The 20709-nt window shown below is 58.3% G+C and overlaps 1 protein-coding gene and 1 long non-coding RNA gene across 8 annotated transcripts; one reads left to right on the top strand and one right to left on the bottom strand.

The window, feature by feature from the left end:
• Positions 1–442: 442 nt before the first annotated feature.
• MATN1 (matrilin 1) lies at positions 443–10177 on the bottom strand. The gene is made up of 8 exons (XM_070596594.1): positions 9865–10177; positions 7713–8059; positions 5285–5507; positions 4075–4200; positions 3190–3606; positions 2456–2608; positions 1616–1696; positions 443–955 (listed from the first exon to the last, which is right to left on the bottom strand). Exons 1-8 carry the CDS (start codon positions 9953–9955, stop codon positions 906–908), a joined length of 1488 nt encoding a protein of 495 aa, XP_070452695.1. The 5' UTR covers positions 9956–10177; the 3' UTR covers positions 443–905.
• Positions 10178–12663: 2486 nt separating this feature from the next.
• On the top strand, positions 12664–16103 carry LOC139079734 (uncharacterized). 7 transcript variants are annotated; one of them, XR_011533622.1, is made up of 6 exons: positions 12664–12969; positions 13834–13998; positions 14104–14254; positions 14648–14798; positions 14981–15038; positions 15572–16103. It is a non-coding gene; the product is annotated as an uncharacterized lncRNA (long non-coding RNA). The 7 variants fall into 7 exon arrangements; XR_011533624.1 differs by having other exon boundaries at positions 12780–12969; positions 13725–13998; positions 15907–16103; XR_011533618.1 differs by having other exon boundaries at positions 12780–12969; positions 13725–13998.
• Positions 16104–20709: the final 4606 nt, after the last annotated feature.

Below are 20709 nucleotides of genomic sequence, written 5' to 3'. Positions count from 1 at the left end.
CCACTGCCCGACAGCAGCCATGCACTCTGTAAGTGTTGTCTGCACGCGTGCATGCGTGAATGAATGAATGAGTCCCTCTGGTGCCTCGGCCGTCTTTCTCCAATGCCTTTTTCTTTCGCTGTCTTGCAGTCCTGGATTCAAGTTCCCTCTCTCCAACTGGCCCACTGCTGAGCAAGTCACCCCATCCCTCGGAGGCTCAGCTTTCCCATCTGTAAAATGAGGACGACGCAAGTCTCTTCTGGGCAGGGTTACTGGGGGGATGAAGTGAGATCCCATAAATGCATTTGTAATGGAAAAGGCAGGACAAACGCGAACTGGTTTTGGAGTCATTGCTGTCATCGCTGTTACCACCACCGCCACCATCCTGCAATGGCCCCCATCACCCGCCACCCTCATCAGTCCTTCCTCCTGCTCTGCAAATAACCACACCGCCTCTGGCCCCTTTCAGTGCTTAAGTTAAATCACATTTAATTGTTTTTTAAAAGGGAATAGAGAAATCAGAAAAGAGATTCACAGCGTCTCGCAGTCAAGAAAGGTGCACTAAAAAAATAGGAATATATTAAGCTTTTGATTGAAAAAAATGCAAACGCACTCACTCTTACACTCGCCCGTGTTCTCACTCACGCACACGCGTCCCTGCTCCCAGACACACGCCTGCCCTCAGGCACACACGTGCTCCCAAACGCACACATGCTCCCAGCACACACTCAGACACACACTCCCCGCCAGGGCTCGCAGGATGGCAGGGGTGGGGGGGCCTCGTGCCTTCCGGGGGCCCTGCCCCTCCCCAGCCCCCTCACTGAAATGGCAAAGCTTGACTAAACTGGGGCTCTAGGGGACACACGCGGGACTCTGAGCTGCTCTTGGGGCCGGGAGATGGAGAGGCCATAGCAGGACAGGTGGCCTTAGACGATTCTGTTCTCCAGGATGGCCAGCCGCTTACTCACAGCTTCCAGTGGACCCCGAGTTAAGGAGAGGTGCAGGCTGCCCAGAGCAGGGCAGCGATGTGGGTGGCCCCTGCACTGGGGACCCCCACTTCCTGTTTCTTCAGAGTGCCCCTCTTCCAGGGCTTTCTCTCATCCCCACCCCCCAGCATGCGTTCTTCCCAATGTCAAAACTCGCCCTGCCCCTGTCCTCGGAATGGTGCATTCCAAAACACTGAGCCGGTCACAGTGAGCCCTGAATGCCAGCCCCGCCCAGCTGCAGGTTCAGGCTGCTGGTCCCCCACCTAGTCCTGCCTGAGCCAGGGGACCCGATCGAGGCCCAGCCCCATTTCAGTGGGGGCTGGTGTTAGTCACGTCACCGAGAGCCTGAGAAATGGGGAGTCCACGGGGCACCTGAGCATGTCCAGGACTCTGTGTGTGTGTCCAGTCTCTAGATCTTGGCTCCTGCCTCAGTTTCTCTGTTTACCCTCTGGGAGCCTCTGCTTTTGACAGAGTCAGCACCAAAACCGGAGCCAACCTATCTGGCCAGAAGCCAGCCAGAATTCAGGAGGAAGCAGGCAAGGAGGAGCCTGCCCTGACCCACCGCAGAGGGGGCGTGGCTCCCTCCCCTCTCCCCCCAAGGCCCTGCCCCCTGCGCGCCCCTTGTCCCCAGTGGCCTGACGAAAGGATATGCTTCCTGGTCAGCGCCTGCAGCAGCCCCTCCACTTTGGCCTGGAATCTCTCAATGGACTCACAGGCACACGGGTCTTCCTCTGGAGCGGGCAGGAAGTAAGGAAAGAACAGGGGATGGTGAGTGGCTGCCCAGCGGGGGCCAGGGTGGGCACTGCCCAGGGCCAGGACTAGGGGGTCTCGGGGGAGTGTGGGGCCCAGGAGATCTGAGAAGGCAGAGACATGTAGAGTTCTTGAGACAGTGCTCCCAGGAGTGATGGAGGGGGCGACCCCTGAATGTCGTCCGCTCCCTCCGAGCCCCAAAAAGAGCTCCAGTGACAGCATCTCCACGCTGAGCACCTACTGTGTGCAGGACTACGATGGCAGGGGCCTCTGTGTCATCTGGTGACGCCTCACCCCAACTCTTTGGGTTTGAAGTCATTAATCCCATTTTATAAACGAAGAACTCGAGAAGTGGAACTGGTTCATGACCAACAGCTAGTTAGTGTCAGAGCAAATGTAAGCCAGGCCTGCCTGGCCCTGGAGTTCACACCCTTTACCACCGGGAACCAGCTGGCGAGGTCCCCAGGGAGGATCGGGGGAGGTAGCAGGGTTAAGATTTGGTAGGAATTGAATATTAGGAGAGCACTGAGAACAGTGCCATTCGTGCAACGAGCAATCAACATATGCCCGCTGGCAGTGAGAGTTGCACCGGTCAGCCCGCCTCCTGGTGCTGCCAGCTCTTGGTGCCACCCCAGCTCCTGCTTTTCCCCACCCACGCCCAGTTCCAGGATGGCTCCACCCCCCCCACACACACAGAGCCCCACCTGCTGCTCCATCGTGCCAGCTCTGCCCTCACTCACCCACACAGATCTTCTTCTGCAACTTCTTGCCAATCTGGTTGATGGTCTTGAAGTCAGCAGTGTAGAAGTAGTGCTCGGCCACAGGCTCGGAGGCAATTTCCCTCAGCTCGTCCTCCACCGCATTGCCCACGCCCACGGCAAACATCTTAAAGCCTGCCAAGAGGAACAAGATGCACAAGGGTGGCCATGGGGACCAGCAGCCCCAGGGGAGCGTCCAGGAGAATGCCCAGGCATGCCTCCCGGTGGCAGGTGCTGGAATTGCAGGCACAGTGCCTGGGAGAAAGACATTGAGGAAATCAACATTTACTGAGATTCTACTGTACGTCAGACCTGTGCTAACTTCCTGTACTGGAAGCTTCGTCATGTCATTCAACTCTCCTAACTGTCCATCTGGTGGTTATTATTATTCCCACTTGATAGGTGATAAAACTGAGGCTCGGGCTTGTCCCAAAGTGGGGTTGCCTTCCAATAGTTGGTGTGTTCTTGGGAAGATTCAACCGGAAAAGTTCCAAGCCCCACCTAAAAGGACCATCAAAACAAGCCACTTACTCTTCTGGGGCCTGGTTTTGTCATCAGTATAAGAAAGAGATGCATGAACCCATCCTGTCTGCTTCACATTGAACCTGGGTTTAGGGCGCCAATTAGAAAAGACACTAAGACAAGCTATAGTTGGGCTGTACCCTGTGTACCCCTGGCCATCAGTGGTGTCCGGGGTCCAGGCAGGCAGCACCTACCAAGGTCCTTGGCTTTCTTAGCAGCATCATTAATGTAGTCCTGGCTCCGGCCATCCGTGAAGACGATGCCCACCTTCTGGGCCCCGGGCCGAGCCCCACTGGACACAGTGAAGGAATTGTCGATGAGGTACTTAAGGGCAGCCCCAGTCATGGTGCCCTTCTCCATGTAGGACATGTTCCGCACAGCTGCCTTGATGTCCTTCTTGGTGTGGAAGCGGCCCAGCGGGAACTCCTGGCGCACGGAGCTCGAGTACTGCACCAGCCCCACCTGGGCCAGCTTGTCCGACACATCCAGCGTATCCACGATCTGGTTGATGAACTTCTTCACCAGCTCAAAGTTCTCCGGCCGCACACTCTTGGATCCATCGATAAGGAAGACCAGATCAGTGGCTGAACTGCCACCACCACCGCTGCAGACTAGGGAGGGTGGGGAGGTGAGAGGATGAAGCTTAAGGACAGAGCCATCCGTCCAGATCACAGGCTGGGGACCCACCACACACGAAGCTCTGTGCCGGGGATCATCCCATTTTGTCCTCAAAACTCCCCCTATAAAGCCAAAGTTCCTGGCCCCATTTTACAGCATCGGAAACTGAAGCCCTAAAGGCTAAGTCACGCAGCCCAGAAGTGGCGGCATCAAGATTTGAACTCAAGACTGTGTGACTCCTTCCACCACACTAAACCTACCACCCATTGTGACAAAAAGAGGCACAGAAGTTGCAAGAGAACTTACTGCAGACCCCAAACTCCACAAGGTGTCTATCGTTTTTGCCGATTGGTCCAGAGGCAAAGTGTAAGGAGGCTCCCATGGGCTTCCAGGGGTGTGACCGAGGCCCCAACCCGGCCCCTCCACCCTACCCCGGGCTTGCCTGTGTCCAGCCCACTGACCATTGCAGGTCTTGCCATCACTGTTCAAGGTGAAGCCCTCGTGGCAGGCACAGGTGTAGGAGGCGGGGGAGCTGACGCACACTTGCTCACAGTCGTGGTCTCCCGTGGCACACAGGTCTGACACCACTGCAGGGACAGGAGACTCAGAATCTCACAGTCACAGGGCCTTGGAGGTCTCAGCCAGGTGGCCCAGACCCTCAGCCCAGGCCAAAATCACTGCACCAGAGCTTATGTCCCTGAAGAAGGTGACAATGCTGATGATAAATTGAAACTTCCCGCTACAAAGGTACAGCCCACAGGAGCAGGACCTTTAATCTGTCTTGTTCCCTGTTGGACCCCAAGAGGCTAGAGCAGCACACGCTGCAATGAACAGCACGCAAAAGACGCTCAGCAAGGATTTGTTCAGTCCACACGTTGAGTGTTGTACCGCGCATTATTTCATCGAACCCTCACAATAAAAGGCATGCTCTTCTTAGATCCGTTTTACAAATGGGGAAAAGTTCTTGCCCTGTCCCCCCTCCCACTCTACTCGGGACCCCGCCCCATCTGACTGGTCCCACCCCAAAGACCCCTCACAGGCCCACCTCCCCTCTGCGCTGGACTCTGAAACTGCTCCTGCCCAGTGCCCAGGCCTCTCGGCCTCTCCCTCATCACAGAAGCCTGGCGCCCAAACGCCTGACCAAACGCCTCCTCTTACCGGGTTCGGGACCCTCCTTCGTCCCTGCCAGGACCCTACCACATAGAAACGGCTCTTGGCTCGTCCCTCCCCAGCTTCTTTAAGCCTCCAGGCTGGGGACCCGCCCCTGGATCAGGTCCCGACCTCGGCGCTAGTCTTACCCCAATCCGACCCAAATTTCACTTTGCCCAAACCCACTTAGGCCCTGCCCCCAGCCCTAGACGGGCCCCTGATGTTGGCTCTCTCTCAGTTCCCGCCCTATATAGGCCACTGCCCCTCCCAGGCCTCGCCCCAGCCCTGGACCCGCCCCAAACATTGACTCCGTCCGGGCTCCAGCGCTGTCCCCTCCCACTAGCTCTAGCCCCGCCCTTACCTTTAGTGTCTCAGCCCTGGCCCCGCCCCGACACCGACACTCTCGGCCCCGCCCACGTACTGGCCCCGCCCCACGCTGTGGTCCCGCCCCCTTCCTGGCCCCGCCCCGTTCTCTAAGCCCCGCCCCCGCCCCTGCCCTGTCCATCCCGCCTCCCCGAGCACCGCAGAAGGCCTCCTGGAACTTCTTGGACAGCTTCTCGATGACGCTGTAGCTCTCCACGTAGTCGACGTGCTCGTCCTGCGGCTCGCTGGCGATCTCCCGCAGCGTGGCCTTGTCCACGCGGCCCACGCCGATGGCGAACAGCTCGATGCCGCTGGCCCGGGCCCGCGCAGACACGTCGCGCACGCTGTCCTGGGGCCTCCCGTCTGTCACCACGATGACCACCTGCGACACGCGGGGAGCGTGTGAGGCCCGGCCATCCTGCCCGAATGGGCTGGGACGCTTGGCCCTCCGGGGAGCCCCTGCCCGGGGCCCCGGACAGAAGGGGACACTGAGGCCCCCGAAGGGCAGAGCAGCTTGCCCAGTCACGCGGCTAGTCTGTGGCAGGTGTTCTGCCCCGGGGAAGAGAACCTGGCCAGCGGAAGCGGAGACAGGTTTCCTGTGGCAGAAAGACACATCCGACCGGGGCCTCTGGATGTCTCCCCGCTTAGACCGTGGCCACCGAGGACGGAGCCGAGCCCGTGTCCCCAGCGCCGTGCAGTTCTGCCTGTGGCCACCAGAGGGCGGCGGAGGCTAAGGAACAGCGGCTGGGCCTCCAGTCTGGACGTCCTTCCGTCTCGGCCTGGGAAGGGGGCGGTTCCCACATAGATGCCCAAGCACTGGGGGGAAGAGGCCGCCTTCCCCCCTCCCTCCGCGGGATGCTACATGCCCTTTCCGTAGAGGAAAGACTGTCTTCTCCCTCCCACAGGCTCCTCTGTTCTGAACCCTAGAAAGAAGACCGCGGGGGCCGAGCCTGGCCCTCCTCCCCCTCCCTGGGAGTGCCCTGAAGTTGGGGTCCCCACAGCTCGGCCCCAATCTGGGGCTCGGATCAGCCCCCTTGGTTGCCTCTCTGCGTCTGACCTGGGTCAACTTGGACTCCTGGGTCCCTGCCCTTGTCTTGGTGACTGCAATTGAGACGGGCCTGGGTTAGCAATGCAGCTCCCTGGTGACAACCCCCTTCCTGAGCCTCCGTTCCCTCCTCTGGATCAGGGCGGGTGGCCAGGTCCTCCTAAGAGGACTCAGGGTCGGGAGCCTGGAAGGGCAGCTACTAGTTTAGAATCATTGCCCTGGACGCCTCCAAAGGCCTGGGCTCCTGGCACTAAAAACCTGGCTGGTGACCATCACTGCCAGATGCTGCCACAGTCCCCATGTGTCGCTGCTGTCCCCCTTCAATCCAGCTTTGGGACTTTCACTCCACCTGGTAGGAGCCCCCACAGCTGAATTCCAGGTTAAACGCCTGATGTCCTGAGCCAGCGCCCCCAGACCCTCAGTGTCACCTGCTGGAGGGTCTCTCCTCTCTCGCCCACCACAACCATCACCCTCACGTCAGAACCTGTGAACGGTCCCCACAGAATAAGACCAGCAGGCTACCCAACAGGTCGTTTCTTGGAGGGCTGTAATGCCTGGGATTATACGCCAGCATCTGTGGGAACACTTCTACCACTTATTAGCTGGGCAACTTGCTTAAGCTCCCTGTGCCTGTTTCCTCATCTGTAAAATGGGGATACCACCTCTGAGCAGGGTTTTATCCGCGTGGCAGTCACGTTAGGCACGTCTGCCTGCCAGAGAGTGGGGCGCGGAGGGCGATAAGAAAGAATACCTCCCCTGGGCTGGGGCGCTGGGCAGATGAATAGCGACTCCTCAGGCCCACGAGGGCTGCGAGAGGGAGGCGCAGGCCGGTGGGAGGCCCTGCGGGGAGAGGACACTGACCGGCCTCACAGGCCCCGGGCTGAGTCCTGAAACGTTGCCCCACGGGTGCAAGTTCTGTGCAAACGCTCACGCTCGGCCTGGAGCCCCAGCCAGTGTGACTTGGGGGCATTGCTTTGCGTTTCTGAGCCCCTCCCCTCAAAGGCGTACTAAATACAAACTCAGCTAACGCCTCCATGGGGCCTGTTGGGTCCGAGGCGCTGTGCTGAGCGCCTTCAGCAGATGAACTCGTTTAGTCCTGCCTCGGCCCTCTGAGAAGGCGCTGTGTTGCTCCCATTTTGTAGGTGAGGAAACTGAGGCGCACGGGCTGAAGCTCCTGCTCAGGGAGGCACAGCTGGTGTGGTGGAGCCGGGGCTTGAACGTGGACAGGCCGGCGGCAGTGTCCACGCCCCTGACCATCACATAAGCATCTGCACCCTCTCGCTGTGCCTTCGAGGAGCTCAGACGGGCTGGGGAGCCAAGGTCAACCACCCTGAAATCATCGTCACCCCATTGTGACTCCTGGGGTCGGAAGGTGGGTAAAGAGGGGTTCGATCCCAGCTCAGCCTCTTCTCTTAGTTGGGTCTGGTCCCCAATAAAACGGCCATCGCGGGGGTGTCGGGAGAACCAAAGAGCGTGCCGGCAAAGTTCTTAGCACAAGTGGGAGCCGACAAACAGCGGGAACCCAGCAGGGCGGGCACGCACCTTGCTGATGTCGGGGGACCTGGCGCGACCACCCTCGGCTTCACTGAAGGCCCTGGTGATGGCAAACTGGATGGCCAGGCCCGTCATGGTCCCCGTGGACAGTGGCTGGATGCGGCGCACGGCCTGCAGCAGCGCGGCCTTGGAGCCGTGGGCCCGCAGCGGGAACTCCTGCTTCACGGCGCTGGCGTAGTTGACCAGGCCCACGCGGGTGGCATTGGGCCCCACGTCCAGGGACTCGATGACCTGGGACAGGAACACCTTCACCTTCTCAAACTCCACTGGCCGCACGCTGCGCGAGCTGTCCACAACAAACACCAGGTCCGTGGGCCGCGTCCGACAGAGGTGCCCTGGGAGGGGGCAGGAGAGAGAGGGCGATGAGCAAGGGGCAGAGGTCAGGAGGCTGGACCGAAGACGCTCGGAGGCAGAGGAGCCGAGCATCAGGGGCTGCTGCGATCTGGACTCAAGGCCTCAGGCAGAGCAGACGACTTGGGCCCGGCTGGCTGGGTCCTTTCGTCAGCGCGTGAGCAGACACACAGATGAACGACTTGCCAAAGGCCACACAGCTCAGCCCCGAGGGAAGGACGAGGCTTGAGCCTTGGCCCTTGGTAACTCACTTCACCTCTCTGAGCCTCCGTTTCCTCGTCTGTACCATGAGCTGATGACCCCATCCTTACAGGATCCTTTGAGGATGAGGCAAGGGCACAGATGTGCCGGCACAGGGCTGGGCACACAGTGGGCATTCAGGGGGACAGCTTTTAAAACCCACTTTTCAGGTTTCAGCCCAGAAGGGCTGCCACAAACCAAGGGCGGCTCTTTCTCCTAGCCGGGCAGGAAGGCACTGAGGGTGGGCCGTCCGGGGTGGGCACAGCCTTGAGAGCCACGCAGTGCCCGTCAACACGGCCTCTTTCATCTGAGCATCAGAGCGAATCACCAAAGTGGACCGAGTCTCCCTCCGCCCGGCGGAGCTGGCCGGCTGGTGTCCAAGGGCAGGGCAAGGGGCAGGAGTTCCTAGTGGCCACCGTGGCAGCCTGACCAGGTGGCCCCGGACACAGCCCGGGGAGCATGTCTTTCCAGACGCCCTGGGAGGCGGCACCGGGTGCTCGAAGTGCATGGAACGGAAGGAGGCAGACAGGGTTCGAATCCCGGCTCAGCCCCGCTGTGGCCCTAGGGGAGCCTCAGTTTTCTCATCCATCCGGGGGGGAGAACGGAGCTGCCTGCTTGAGGCTTTCACTGGCCTGGGCCCGCAGCGGGTGGGATGTAGTCCCCTCTCCACCCCACACTGGATCCCAGCCACTCCTGAGTGGGGATTCAGGAAGAATCCAAAAAGAGAAGGTGTGCTGGCTGTCCCAGCCCCCAGCCACTGTGCCCTCGACCTGGGTATCAGAGTTCCTCATGGGACCTTAGAAATGACCTCACAGCCCTTCCCGGGTTCCCACTAGCTGAGGCTACAAATGAGTAAACTGAGGCCCAAAGAGAGAGAAGGAATTGGCCACACACAGAGCAGTGGGTCAAGAGGCAGGAGGCTCTGGGGCTATCTCACTGTGTCGTCTTAGGCAGGTCCGCCCCTCTCCAGCCTCAGTTTCCCCATCTGTACAGGAAGAGTTGGGCGTTCTAGGATTCTGTGCCCAAGGCTGAAACTTTGAGAGTGCTGCAGCCTCGTAGGGAGCCCAGTCCAGGATGTGCTTGGAGGGCTACTCAAAGAGGGGATGGAGTCCTGGCCCCCCCCAGCTGCCCTCCTGAACGAGCCGTGAGCTTGGCCCTGGGCTCGGTGCAGCTGCAGACGTCAGCAGACGCTCTGGGCAGCTTCTGCCCTCCATGATCCAGAGGACCGCGGGCCCTGCAGTGTACATGGTCCCTGAGGGCAGCCTGGGGGCTCAGAAGCCCCAGGGAAGGCTCAGGGTCTCCAGAGAAAGGCCTCGAGCGACCCCTCATGTCCCTCAGCAGAACAGACCGAGGGTCACCCCTGCCCTGGGCCTTAGGGATGTCACCATCTCTGCCTGCTCCTGTACCAGCCTGCTGGCACCCCTGCCTCCCTGCCCCTCTCCCCATCCTGCATCCCATTTAGCCTCTGCCCATCTCAGTGACCGACCCCCCAGACTGCTGGTCAGGGGCCGCTCGCCCAGTGTCCCCCACCTCCCACAGGCCCCCTCACCTCTGGACGGGGGTGCGAGGCCAAGTGTGCGTGGGGCATGGAGCAGCAGCAGGCCGCACAGCACGAGGCTGGTGCCAGAGATGACCTTCATGTTTCTGGCAGCGTGGACAGCAGCCGGCACAGTTGCGGGGGTCCGTGGGGGCCGGGTCTTATCAACCTCGCTGCCCAGCCTCCCAGCCAGGCGGCCCCCCACTGACGTGGGGGTGGCTGCCCTGGCCCCCAGCCCCCTGGAGGGGCGGGGCCCCCGCTGAATGGAGGTGTGTGTGCCTGGAGAGGAAGGGAGCAGCCTGGCCTGGGTCCGAGAGGCCCCTGCAACCACAAGGGCTCCTTTGCCTGCAGAAGCAACCAGAGCTGCGCTGGAATTCAGGAAATCTCAGGTGGGCGGAGGGCGGCTCCTCCAGGCCTGGAGCCTGCGCCGTCACGAAGCCGCCACGCCAAGCCCGGGAAACCAGAGTCTGGTGGCCTCGTGCCCCAGCCCGGCACCCTCGTCCCACACCCAGATCCTCCTCCACCTGCAGTTCAACCCCAGTTTCCTCCCTGAACACAATTCCCCTTCTGCAGCCCTGGCTGTCCCCTGCCTCTGCACACACAGCCCGCTCTCCAGCTGCTCCTGGATTCTCGAGTTCTCCTCCAGGCCTTTGCACAGGCAGAGCCATCTGCCCAGAATGCCCTTTCCTCCCGCTAGCTCTCTGCCTGACAGAATCTTTCAAGATCAGAATCAGAATCGTGTATGTTAGCAGTTAGTATGCACAAGGCAGTGGAGAAGATGGTTGAGAGCGCAGACTCGGGAGGCAAATGACCTGGGTATGCTATATACTGCCTGTGTGACCATGGGTAAGTTACTTCCCCTCTCTGTGCCTTGGATTCCTCATCTGGAAACTGGGGACGCTGACAGTGCCTACCTCCCAGGGTTGACTGCAGGAGCAGACTTCTATGAACTGTCTCATTTAATTTTCTTGACAACCCTGCAAGGCAGCTACTATTATTACCCTCATTTCCCAGATGAGGAACTGAAAACAGAGCTGTGAAGTAACTTGTCTAACATCACACAGCTGAGAAGTGTCATTGCCAGGACAAGGCCCCAGGCCAGTGCTCTCAGCCACCCTGCTTGCTTGGATGTGGCCATGGTTGAGGCACCTTCTGCATGCCCACCTCTCCCCCAGCCCCCTGGGATAGGCCCCCTCCCTGTGCTTCTGGGCATTGTCTGTCTCACCCACAAGCGGGGAGCTCTGATTGATTCATCTCTGTACCCAGGCCAGCCCAGGCTCTGCACAGAGAAGGCAACAATAAAGGCTTGTGAATAAAGGACCATCACCAGGACTGGTCCCTGCCACTGCATCCAGGTCTAGTTGTTGATGGGAGCAGAAAGAGCATGGGCTTGGCCGCCTGAAAGACCCAGGTTCAAATGTACTTCTGCTGCTCACTGGCTGTGTGACCTGGAGCCGGTGACTTAACATCTCTGAGCCTCAGCTTGACATCACGCAGAATGACAAGGAAATGGTGGCTCTCAGCTTGCCTGCCTCACTGGGAGGAGGCTACGAGAGGACAGAGGTAGCTGTAGGGGTTGAAGGACAATCATCCTTCCAGGGGGTGTAATCACTAACACTTCTCTCTGTGTAGATTATTCCTCAATAAAGAGAAATGTACATGCAGCATTTTTTGTTTTTCTTTTGTGGTGAGGAAGATTGGCCCTGAGCTAATGTCTGTGCCCATCTTCCTCTATTTTGTGTGTGGGACGCCTCCACAATGTAGTTTGATGAGCAGCGTGTAGGTCCGCAAACTCTGGGCTGCCAAAGCAGAGCACGCAAACTTAACCACTACACCACCGGGCCCGTCACATGGACAGTTTTTAAAAAGTGATTGCCGGACACAGCAGACCCAACCAGCATTCTCACAATCTTCAACAATAAAGGTAACAGTCCCTCCACTCGTGACGTGGCAGTCCCTCACTCCATCACCGTGTCACCTTCCTTCTCCCAACAAACCGGTGAGGCCAGCAGATCCAAGGACCTTAGCCCATTTGTCAGAGAGGACACTGAGGCCCAGAGAGGTACATGACTTGCCTAAAGCTGTCCAGCCGGTTTAGGGGCAGAGCCAAGCCTGGAACTCAGGCCTCTTCCCCTTTGCCCCAGTTTTAGAGAACAAGGAGGCAAAAAGCCTTTCTCTCTGACTTCTCCCATTTCAGTTTCATTTATGTGTATAATTCCCAAACCAGCTGAAGCTGCTGCTTTCTTTTCTCTCTATGACCTGTAAGTCAAAGTTTCTTCTCCAGAGCTGCTGTAGGGCATGGGCACCGTGGTGCTTACCATTTCCCAAAATTGTGTTATAAATGTGCTACCCCGGGGGCTGGCCCAGTGGCGCAGCGGTTAAGTTCGCACGTTCCGCTTCGGCGGCCAGAGTTCGCAGGTTTCAATCCCGGGTGCGGACATGGCACTGCTTGGCACGCCATGCTGTGGTAGGCGTCCCACATGTAAAGTAGAGGAAGATGGGCACGGATGTTAGCTCAGGGCCAGTCTTCCTCAGCAAAAAGAGGAGGATTGGTGGCAGATGTTAGCTCAGGGCTAATCTTCCTCAAAAAAAAAAAAGTGTTACCCCCCCGCCACCGACCCCCCAGAGGATGCCAGCTCCCTCCAAGCGGGGGCATTGCCCATCTCAATCATCACTGTATCCCTAGGACCACACATGCTTCCTGGCACACGGCATCTGGTGAGCAAATGAAGAAATGAATTAAAAGAAGGAAGTAATGATGATCCACTTCCATTTCCATGTTAACCGACAGGGGTCAGCCTGGGGTCAGCCGCAGTGACCCCTGGGCAGAGAGCTCGCCCCCGGGTCCCGCTGGTGGTGGACGAGGAGGACGTGAGCTGGAGTCCCCTCCCCGCCCCCCCCACCCCCCCCACGCCCCCGCCGCTCTCTCCCCGATGGACAGGGCTGCGTCCGGAGCTCAGGGACAAAGCCCTCTTGGCAGGGGCTGCAGCTGGGCCCGTGAAACAGCCCTTTCAGCTCCGGCTCTGAATGGCGGTTCTGTGGCCTCGTTGGAGGAACACAGGCGCCTTTTCTGTGTCACTTCCCCCTCACCAGCGGAGCTCCAGAAATATGCCACAGGTAAGCTTTCAGGAACAGAGATGGGGACCCAAAAAGGGGGTTAAAGAACATTCCACAGCGGGAGCGCGGGCTGCGGGGGGAGCGGAGCTGGAGGTTCAGCCTATACCTTGAGGAAAGAAAATAAATATTTGTGTTTGTAAGATGTGAAACATTTTTCCCCGGGAATCAAAATCGGGAACAGTGCGTCCGGTATGGGCCCGAGAAAAAAATGCGTGGAGGGGCCTTCTTCGATTGGGACCGGCCGCCGTGAAGGGTTCCCGCTGTTCCCCGGCCTTGTTTTCACACACCTCAGGTTTCCAGAAACTTAAAGCCTTTAGTGTTTTATCCAAGAGAGAGCGTTTGTGATAAAGTGAGGGGCCGTGAGCAGAGCGTGGTTCAGCGGAAGGCGCACAGCGCCCGCCCCTGCGCCCCCCGCCCAGTCTTTTCCTCAACAGCAGACCTGGTGAGCTCGCGCTCCTGGGACGAGAGGTGCCACCTGGTCTAGGGCCGGGTGCCCCCTTCATCCTTCGCCCACCGTCATCACGGTTTTGCTGGATCCACCTACAGCTTTACTGTTATCAAGTTAATCCTTCTCTTCAATTCACTCTAAATCAACGCACTTTTTGAAAAAATTTCTCCTCCTCCTACAAAATAGTAGCCGTGAAATCACTGGTTTGATGTACAGTTTATATATTTATTACAATGTGCCTTCAAATAAATTCAAAGTTAATTAAATTTAACTTTTTCATCCACATACCCCCCCCCCCCAAAATTAGCTCGCATTCCACCAGGGGCTTGCATGCAGACAGGGAGGAAACTCGTGAAATGAAAAACCCCCGGAACCAGACAGAGCGGAGTTTGAGTCCCTCTTCTGTCACCTGCCAGCTGACTTCAGGTGAATCCTTCACTTGGCTGCTGTCCTGTCCCGTGTCTGTAAAGTCGGGATCTCAACGCCAATATCACAGGATGGAGGAGGATGAGGTGTATTGAATGCTGCATCCGTGTTTATTGTTTCTCCAGCACCTTCTTGTATCGGTCAGGACAGGATAGGTGAGTTGCAGTAACAAACAAGCCCTCAGATCACAATGGCTTAACACGGGGATTGTTTCTCTCTGGTGATGCAGACCCGGGCTAGACAGGTGCCTCCCTGCACAGGCCCTCCCCAAGGCTGCCTGCACGCTGCTGTCCTGCCATTTCCAAGTCCTGGGTCAGCCACACAGTCAAGAGAGAGACAGCATGTGTCTCTCCGAACAGCCTCAGACGAGGAGCACACGGCCGACTCTGCCTAGCAGCCCAGGGGGAGGAGGTGGGTATTCAGGAGCAGTGACACTCTCTGTCACTCTTCCCAAGAGAAAAAGAAAGCTCCCATTGGCCCTACATCACCTCTAGATGAAAAGTCAAACTCAGCTGGGCATTTCAGACTCCTCAGGCTCTTTCTCGCCACCTTCCCCAGGCCATTGCCTGTCTCTCTGCCTCCCCCTCTACCCCCCCCCATCCCTCTCTCTTCTCTGCCACAGAATGAGTCACTCCCTCCTCATAGCACATTTTTCCCCTTAATTGCAGCAGATTCTGTTTCGGATTTTCCTTACTGGTTTGGGTGACTCTCCCCTACGAGACCATGAGCGCCTCCGATGCTGCCCTTGGCACAGGCACCTTATCTGAGTTTGTGCTCGATAAACAGTGACTCACCTTGTTTTAGGGGAAACATGAAACCTTGAATGTCAGGCTCTGCAGGAAACTCAAAGGTCATCTAGACCAGGAAATCCAGCGTGGCCACCCCTTGTGCTCACCTGGAGAGGGTGTTAAAAATACAGAGGCCACCGCGTTGGATGCGTCCTTGGGGCCAGAGGGTGAGCCCACGCCCCCAGGGGCAGCTGGTGGAGCTTTCCCTGGGGAGTGGCTCCCAGTGTCAATCACGCTGGAAGAGGGAGTGGGCACTGGGGGGCGGCAGGGGGCAGGCCTGGGTTTAGCGCTGGGAACCCTAGCGGACCCGCCCCATGGCCCTGCAGCCCACCTGTGGCTTTCCCTACAGCTGCACACTGACAGTGAGGAGGGCAGCGGGGGATCAAGCAGCAGTGAGCCCCACAGAGGTGACCCTTTTATTTATGCATTTTTTACTGGCTTTTATCCCTTCCCTGTCTCACTTCCCCTCTTTCCCGGGACCTCTGTGTTTCCTGAGACCACCTCCCCAGAGAAACTTCCTGTGCAAGTCTCTGTCTCAGGGTCTATTTTGGGGGCAACTTAGGCGAAGCTAAGGCAAAGCTTTCACAAGGGTGGGGGTCCAAGACCAGGACGTGTTTGGGGCCCTCCCGGGGGTCGGGGAGAGCAGGCCCCTGACAGGCAGGGCAGGTGAGGGCGAGGAAGGGAGGGTCCGAACAGGACCCCGGAGCCAACTGGGAGCTGCGGGCTCTGAGCAGACGCCTCACCTTGATGTGTTTGCAAGTTATTCCTTATTTTGTACTTCCTTCAGTTATCTCTAAATTGTCGACAAAGTTTGGTTTTAGGTTTTTCCAAAGAAAAATGCAGATTCCCAGGCTCCACCCCAGAGCTGGTGGATCCGTGTTTCTAAGCTCTCTAGGTGGCTCTGATGTAACTCAACCACCGGTCACATCCAACCTTCCAGAAGCAGCACAAGTTCTCTCCTGTCTCGGGAAAGCTGCTGTCCAGCCTATGGCAGAGCGCCTCTCGGACGGGGAGCCCTCTGACCCCCCGAGGGTTCCATCTGGCTCTGAGAGCGAGCAGGTCTCCTGGTGATCCGTGCTCAGCGACCGGAAGATCGTGGTCACGCCCCCACTGAGTCCACTCTTCCCTTATGAAAACATCCTCGCTTCCTACAACCATCCTTTATGACACACGGGTTTCAGCCCCTTACCAGCCCGGTTCCAGCCCCCAGTGGCATTTCGATTTGTCTCCTTCCCTCTCAAAGATCTGAGCCCTGAATTTAATATAATCCTCCAGCCAGCCTCCGAACTGAGCCTCTGGAGAGCTGAGAAGAGCAGATGAAGATGTGTCAACAGTGGTCAGCTCACCCGTTTCATCCTTCAGCTTCAAAACTCTGGAGCCACACAGACCAGGTCTGCAGATTTTCAGGATTCTTGCTGCTGCTGCCGCTTAAAAGCTTAGGAGAGAAAAATAAAATTCCGCCAAATTGGGAAGGAGTGGTGTATTTGTTTCTGATTGCTGTGTAACAAATGACCACAAATTTAGTGACCTAAAACAGCATAGACGTCTGACCTCAGTTTCTGTCGATCAGAAGTCTGAGCACAACTAAGCTGGGCTCTCTGCTCAGGGCCTCACAAGGCTGCAACCACCACGTCAGCCGGGCTGCATCCCTTTCTGGAGCCTGGATCCTCTTTCAGGCTCACGTGATGGTTGGCAGAATTCAGTGCCCAGAGGTTGTCACACTGAGGCTCCCCCTTGCCCCAGTCCTTTTGATTGACCAGGGGCCACCCTCAGCTCCTAGACGCCACCACAGTTCCTTGTCATCTGGCCCCCTCCAAGGCCCTCTCAGGCTTCAAATCGCTGCCATACTGAGTCCCTCTCTTCAGGAAGAGCCCAGCCCCTGTAAGGGGTCACCTGATCAGGTCAGGCTCACCCATGATGATTTCCCTTGCTTAAAGCCAACGGTACCCTGTGACATAACCTAATCACAGGAAGGACTGTCCCATCAGATTCACAGGCTCTGCCCATATTCAAGGGGAGAGACTGATCAGGGTCACGGGTCACTGAGGGCCATCTGGAATTCTGCCCCCGCAGGTGGTATACACGGGGTAGAACCAGGGAGGGTGGGGGAGGGGAGTGGATTGACAAGGAAACACAGCATTTCTCAATTTGAAGAAAGTGGCTTCAGGGTCCGTAAGGGAAGGACCAGGTGCTAATTAACATATCAAAACTACAGCCCGGTGGTCACTCTCCTAATTTAGTCTCCAGGCCCCTCCCTTTGTGGTGCCGTCAGCGATGAAGGCTGGTGGGAAAGCACCCTGTGGAAGTCGGCGACCTGGAAGCAAGGCCTGGCCCCGTCTGACTCACGGAGTGACTACGGGCAACCAAGGACCGTCAGTGTCCAGGCCCTTCTACCCACAGCCTTCAGAAGGATGGCCAACCGCAGAGACGTTTACACCTCCCTTCCCACACGAGCCCTGAGGTCCCTGACATCATCTCCCCAGGGCAGAGGAGCTGGGCAGGTGCCCAGGGACGTCCCTGGCGTGTCCCTCGTTCCTCCATCGCCCCAGCTGAAGTGCATTAGAACACCGCCGCTCCTCCCCAGCCCTCTGAAAGGACTTCAGCTCCACCGACATACAAAGGTTCAGCAGCGTGGCCCTGTCAAGGTCAAGGCTGGACGTACTTACAGCGTTGCACGTTGTGAGCTGTCAGAGGTAAGACGGCGGCACCCAGGCTGGAGTGTCCCTCTGCCATGTGGTCGCATCTCCAGACCTTTGCCCGTGCTGTCCCCCTGCCTGGACGGTCCCCCGGCGTATGGAGCAGAGGAAGCTGCAAGGCCAGGGTCCTCCTGGACCACCTGGGCCTCTGAGGTGACAGCAGAACTTTCCCAGAGAGACTATTTATTTCGGGCTGTGGCTCCCTGTGGCCGGCCGGCCCTGCCAGCCTGCTGCCCATCGCAACACTCTTGGCAGCTAATTAGGGAGGCGTCCTCCTGGAGGCCCAGGAGAGAGGCTGGCACTGAGCACTGGCCCCAGGGGAGCCCGTCCGGGCGGGTAGCGGGCAGGGGCCTGTGGCCGCAGAGACCCACGGTAGCTGCTTCTTATAGCCTGATGCCACCCAGAAACCCAAGGATGGGTCTTCCCCTCGACTTCCCTTAACCTGGAAACTGCTTTTCTTGACACTTACAACTATTTCATGGCAAATTGGAGGCGTTCCCAGGATGCTTGATTGGACATGAATCTCTGGTCTCCCCAGAAGTCAGGCAGAGGTTCTGCAAAGTGGGACAGCATGCCCACCAGCTCGGGGCAACTTTTCCTCACCTGCACAGTGGGTGGACTCACCCGCCCGCCCCCAGATGTTGCTGTATGACTGGGTCGCCCATCCTGTCCTCGGCCCCTTCCGGCCGCAGCCTCTGTGTATGAGGTGTCTCTTGGGGCTGGCACGCCTCACCGTGCTGTCTTGCTCTCAGGCCCTACAAGGGGTTAAGCAGGCTGGAAGCCAGAGGCTGGACAGGGCAAGGAGGCGTCTTCATCTGGGGCCGTGTACAGGAGGCCACGGGCCAGCCTCGTGACCAGCGGACGGGTTAGCACCTCCAGGAACCTGGCTGACGTCCCACCCACAGGACATCTCACCCACACATCCACAGATGACACTCATATCCCAACCACCTTCCTCCTCTCTCTCCTGACCTCCAGACCTATAGACACAGCTGCGTCCTGAGCTCCACAGCCCTTCCCGTCCTGTGTCCCCCCGAGCTAGCTCAAATGCAACACCCCCAAAACTCAGCACACCCTCTTCCATCCCGTGTCCTGTGTCCTCGGCTCAGAGCTGGGCACCACCATCCCAAATGCTCTCCAAACCTGGGCACCACCATCCCAAATGCTCTCCAAACCTGGGCGCCAGCCTGGACCTTCCCTTTCCCTCACTTTGATGTCCAGGCCCTGCAGGTCCTTCTTCCCAAATGCCTCCTGAGTCCCTGCCGCATGGCCTCTGCTGAGTTCACGCCCCCAGCATGCCTCGCCTGCACCACTTCCCAGTCAGCCTTGGTCTAGGACCCACAGTGGATGCCGTCCTCCATCACAAGCAGTTCCAGGCTCTGAGCCGGGCCTGTCCTCCCACCAGGCACACAGCAACGGTTACAACTCAGGCCCTATCTTAAGGGCTTTCCAAGGTTCTCGAATGATGCCCTCACTCTGTTCGCCTTGTGAGGTGCACAAGGTGGGCCAGAGAGGACCAGAGGGACAAGCTCAGGCTCCAGTCAGGCCTGTTAGAGTCAACCCCAGCTCTGCCCCTCAATGGATCGTGACTATAGGCAAGAGGCTTGCCCACACTGAGCCTCAGGAATAATCATCACACAGCGCCTACAGCGTGGGGCACAGAGAGGATGCATGCAGGGTCCACTCAATTATGGGGGACCGTTCCTGCTACCATCACAGTCCTGGGGAACTGAGGTGCTCTGGCTTGGTGACCTGGGCTCGATTTGGCCAACTCTCCTTCCCTCGAAGGGCGAGACGGTCCCGGCAGCCCTCACCTGCCCAGCCCAACCCTTTCCGAGCATCCAGCTCAAATAGGCCCTCTCAGTGGGTGCAAAGCCAGCCCTGTCAAAGGACTCCTGTGTGAGCCTCAAATGGGGCATTGATAGGGCCGCAGCAAGGGCTGCCCAGCACATTGCGGGCTGGCTTGGCTTGGCCAAGCCACGCGACTTCCCCAAACCCAGCTATTTCCGTTCCTCGGGCCAGCCCCTCCGGGCGCCCAGCCACAGAGCACAAACCTGCCATACATCGAAGCCCGCTCCTTGGCTCGGTGCCAGGGCTGGGGGCGGGGGAGGGTGGCAGTGTCCCCCTGGCTGGTCCTCAGGACACACAGCCGTGGCCCCTTGGTGTCCTCTTGACGAGGATTCAAGACTGGAGACATGGCCAACCCCCTCCTCTCGTGACTTCTGCCCCAATCCCCATTCGCTGCTGTTTCCTGGGGACCTCGTCACATGGATCTTCACGAGAAGCAACAGCTCACCCACACTGGGGCCCAAGCCCCTCTCAACAGCCTCCACTTAGAGTAGGAAAAAAAATGGCACTTGGTCTAATCCCTGACCACTCTGTGCCTCAGGAAGGTCATTTGATATCTCTGGGCTTCAGTTTCCCCGGGTGTGGATGGGAGCTCGCTGTCCATCCCTGTCCGCTCCTCACTTTTCCAGTGGCTTGGGGATGTGACAAAGAGCAGACAAAATCCATGGAGAAATCTGGATCCCGGAGAAAAGCCAACCAGCCCTGAAGGTCAACACCACCTCTGGAATCCGCTTGTCCACTTCTCCGGGACGACCTCACCAGCCTTCCTAGGGGTCCCAGGGTTTGGTCTCTTCCTTCCCAAAACCCAAACCCGGCCCTCTAACTCCGGTGCCCAAAGCCCCTCAAAGACGCCCCTGTGCCAGGATAAGTCCGTGCTGTGGGGTGCGCCATCCAGCTCAGTTAGGCCTCTTTTGGTGCTGGCCACAGGCCCAGCTCCACCGGCCTCCGGCTCACTGCTGACCTAACCAGGGAGGAGGAAGGCGGGAGAAAGAGAGAAAGAGATCGCTGAAGAATTTGATTCCCAGGTCCAACCAAGAAGCCAGAAACCCCTGGACTTTTCACTTAACGTCAGCCAAGAAACATCACAACCCCATTTTTTTCTTTAAATAAACTTGGTCCACTAAGGTTTCTGTTGCTTGCCACTGTCTCCCTCCTGGAAATGCCCTTCGTGGCTGAAGTACCAGTGTGGGCTTGCAGCAAAGAACCTAACGCTGCGAAGGCCTTTCTCGATCCAGACCCCAAGGCCCCGCCGGCCTCCGCCCCTCCCCAGCGCCAGCCGCTGGAGCCGCCCGTCCCAGCTCCTTTCCCCCACCCTCCACATCCTGCTACTTTCACCCAGAACATCCTTCCCCACTTGCTGACTGCTGCCCACTCATCTTTCAGGTTCAACTGGGTGTGACCTCCTCCAGGAAGCCTCCTCTGGTTGTCTGAGGTCCCTCAGACTTTCCCCGTCGCGGTGTTGGCCATGGGCTGTTGTCGTCATTCACAGATCTGTCTTCCCCTCCCCCAGACTGGTGGGTAACTGGAGGCAAGT

The sequence above is a fragment of the Equus przewalskii genome, chromosome 2 (genome assembly GCF_037783145.1).
Source record: "Equus przewalskii isolate Varuska chromosome 2, EquPr2, whole genome shotgun sequence".
NCBI classification, from domain to species: Eukaryota; Metazoa; Chordata; class Mammalia; order Perissodactyla; family Equidae; genus Equus; species Equus przewalskii.
The sequence above is the reverse complement of the archived record's forward strand: the minus strand, read 5'-3'. Positions and strand labels throughout refer to the sequence as shown.

Coding starts and splice junctions, on each gene's coding strand:
- MATN1 (XM_070596594.1), bottom strand. CDS start 9,955: ATGAAGGTCATCTCTGGCACCAGCCTCGTGCTGTGCGGCCTGCTGCTG. Junction 5,508..7,712: donor GGTCCCCCGACATCAGCAAG/GTGCGTGCCCGC, acceptor CGCGTGTCGCAG/GTGGTCATCGTGGTGACAGA. Junction 3,607..4,074: donor TGATGGCAAGACCTGCAATG/GTCAGTGGGCTG, acceptor CACCCTCCCTAG/TCTGCAGCGGTGGTGGTGGC.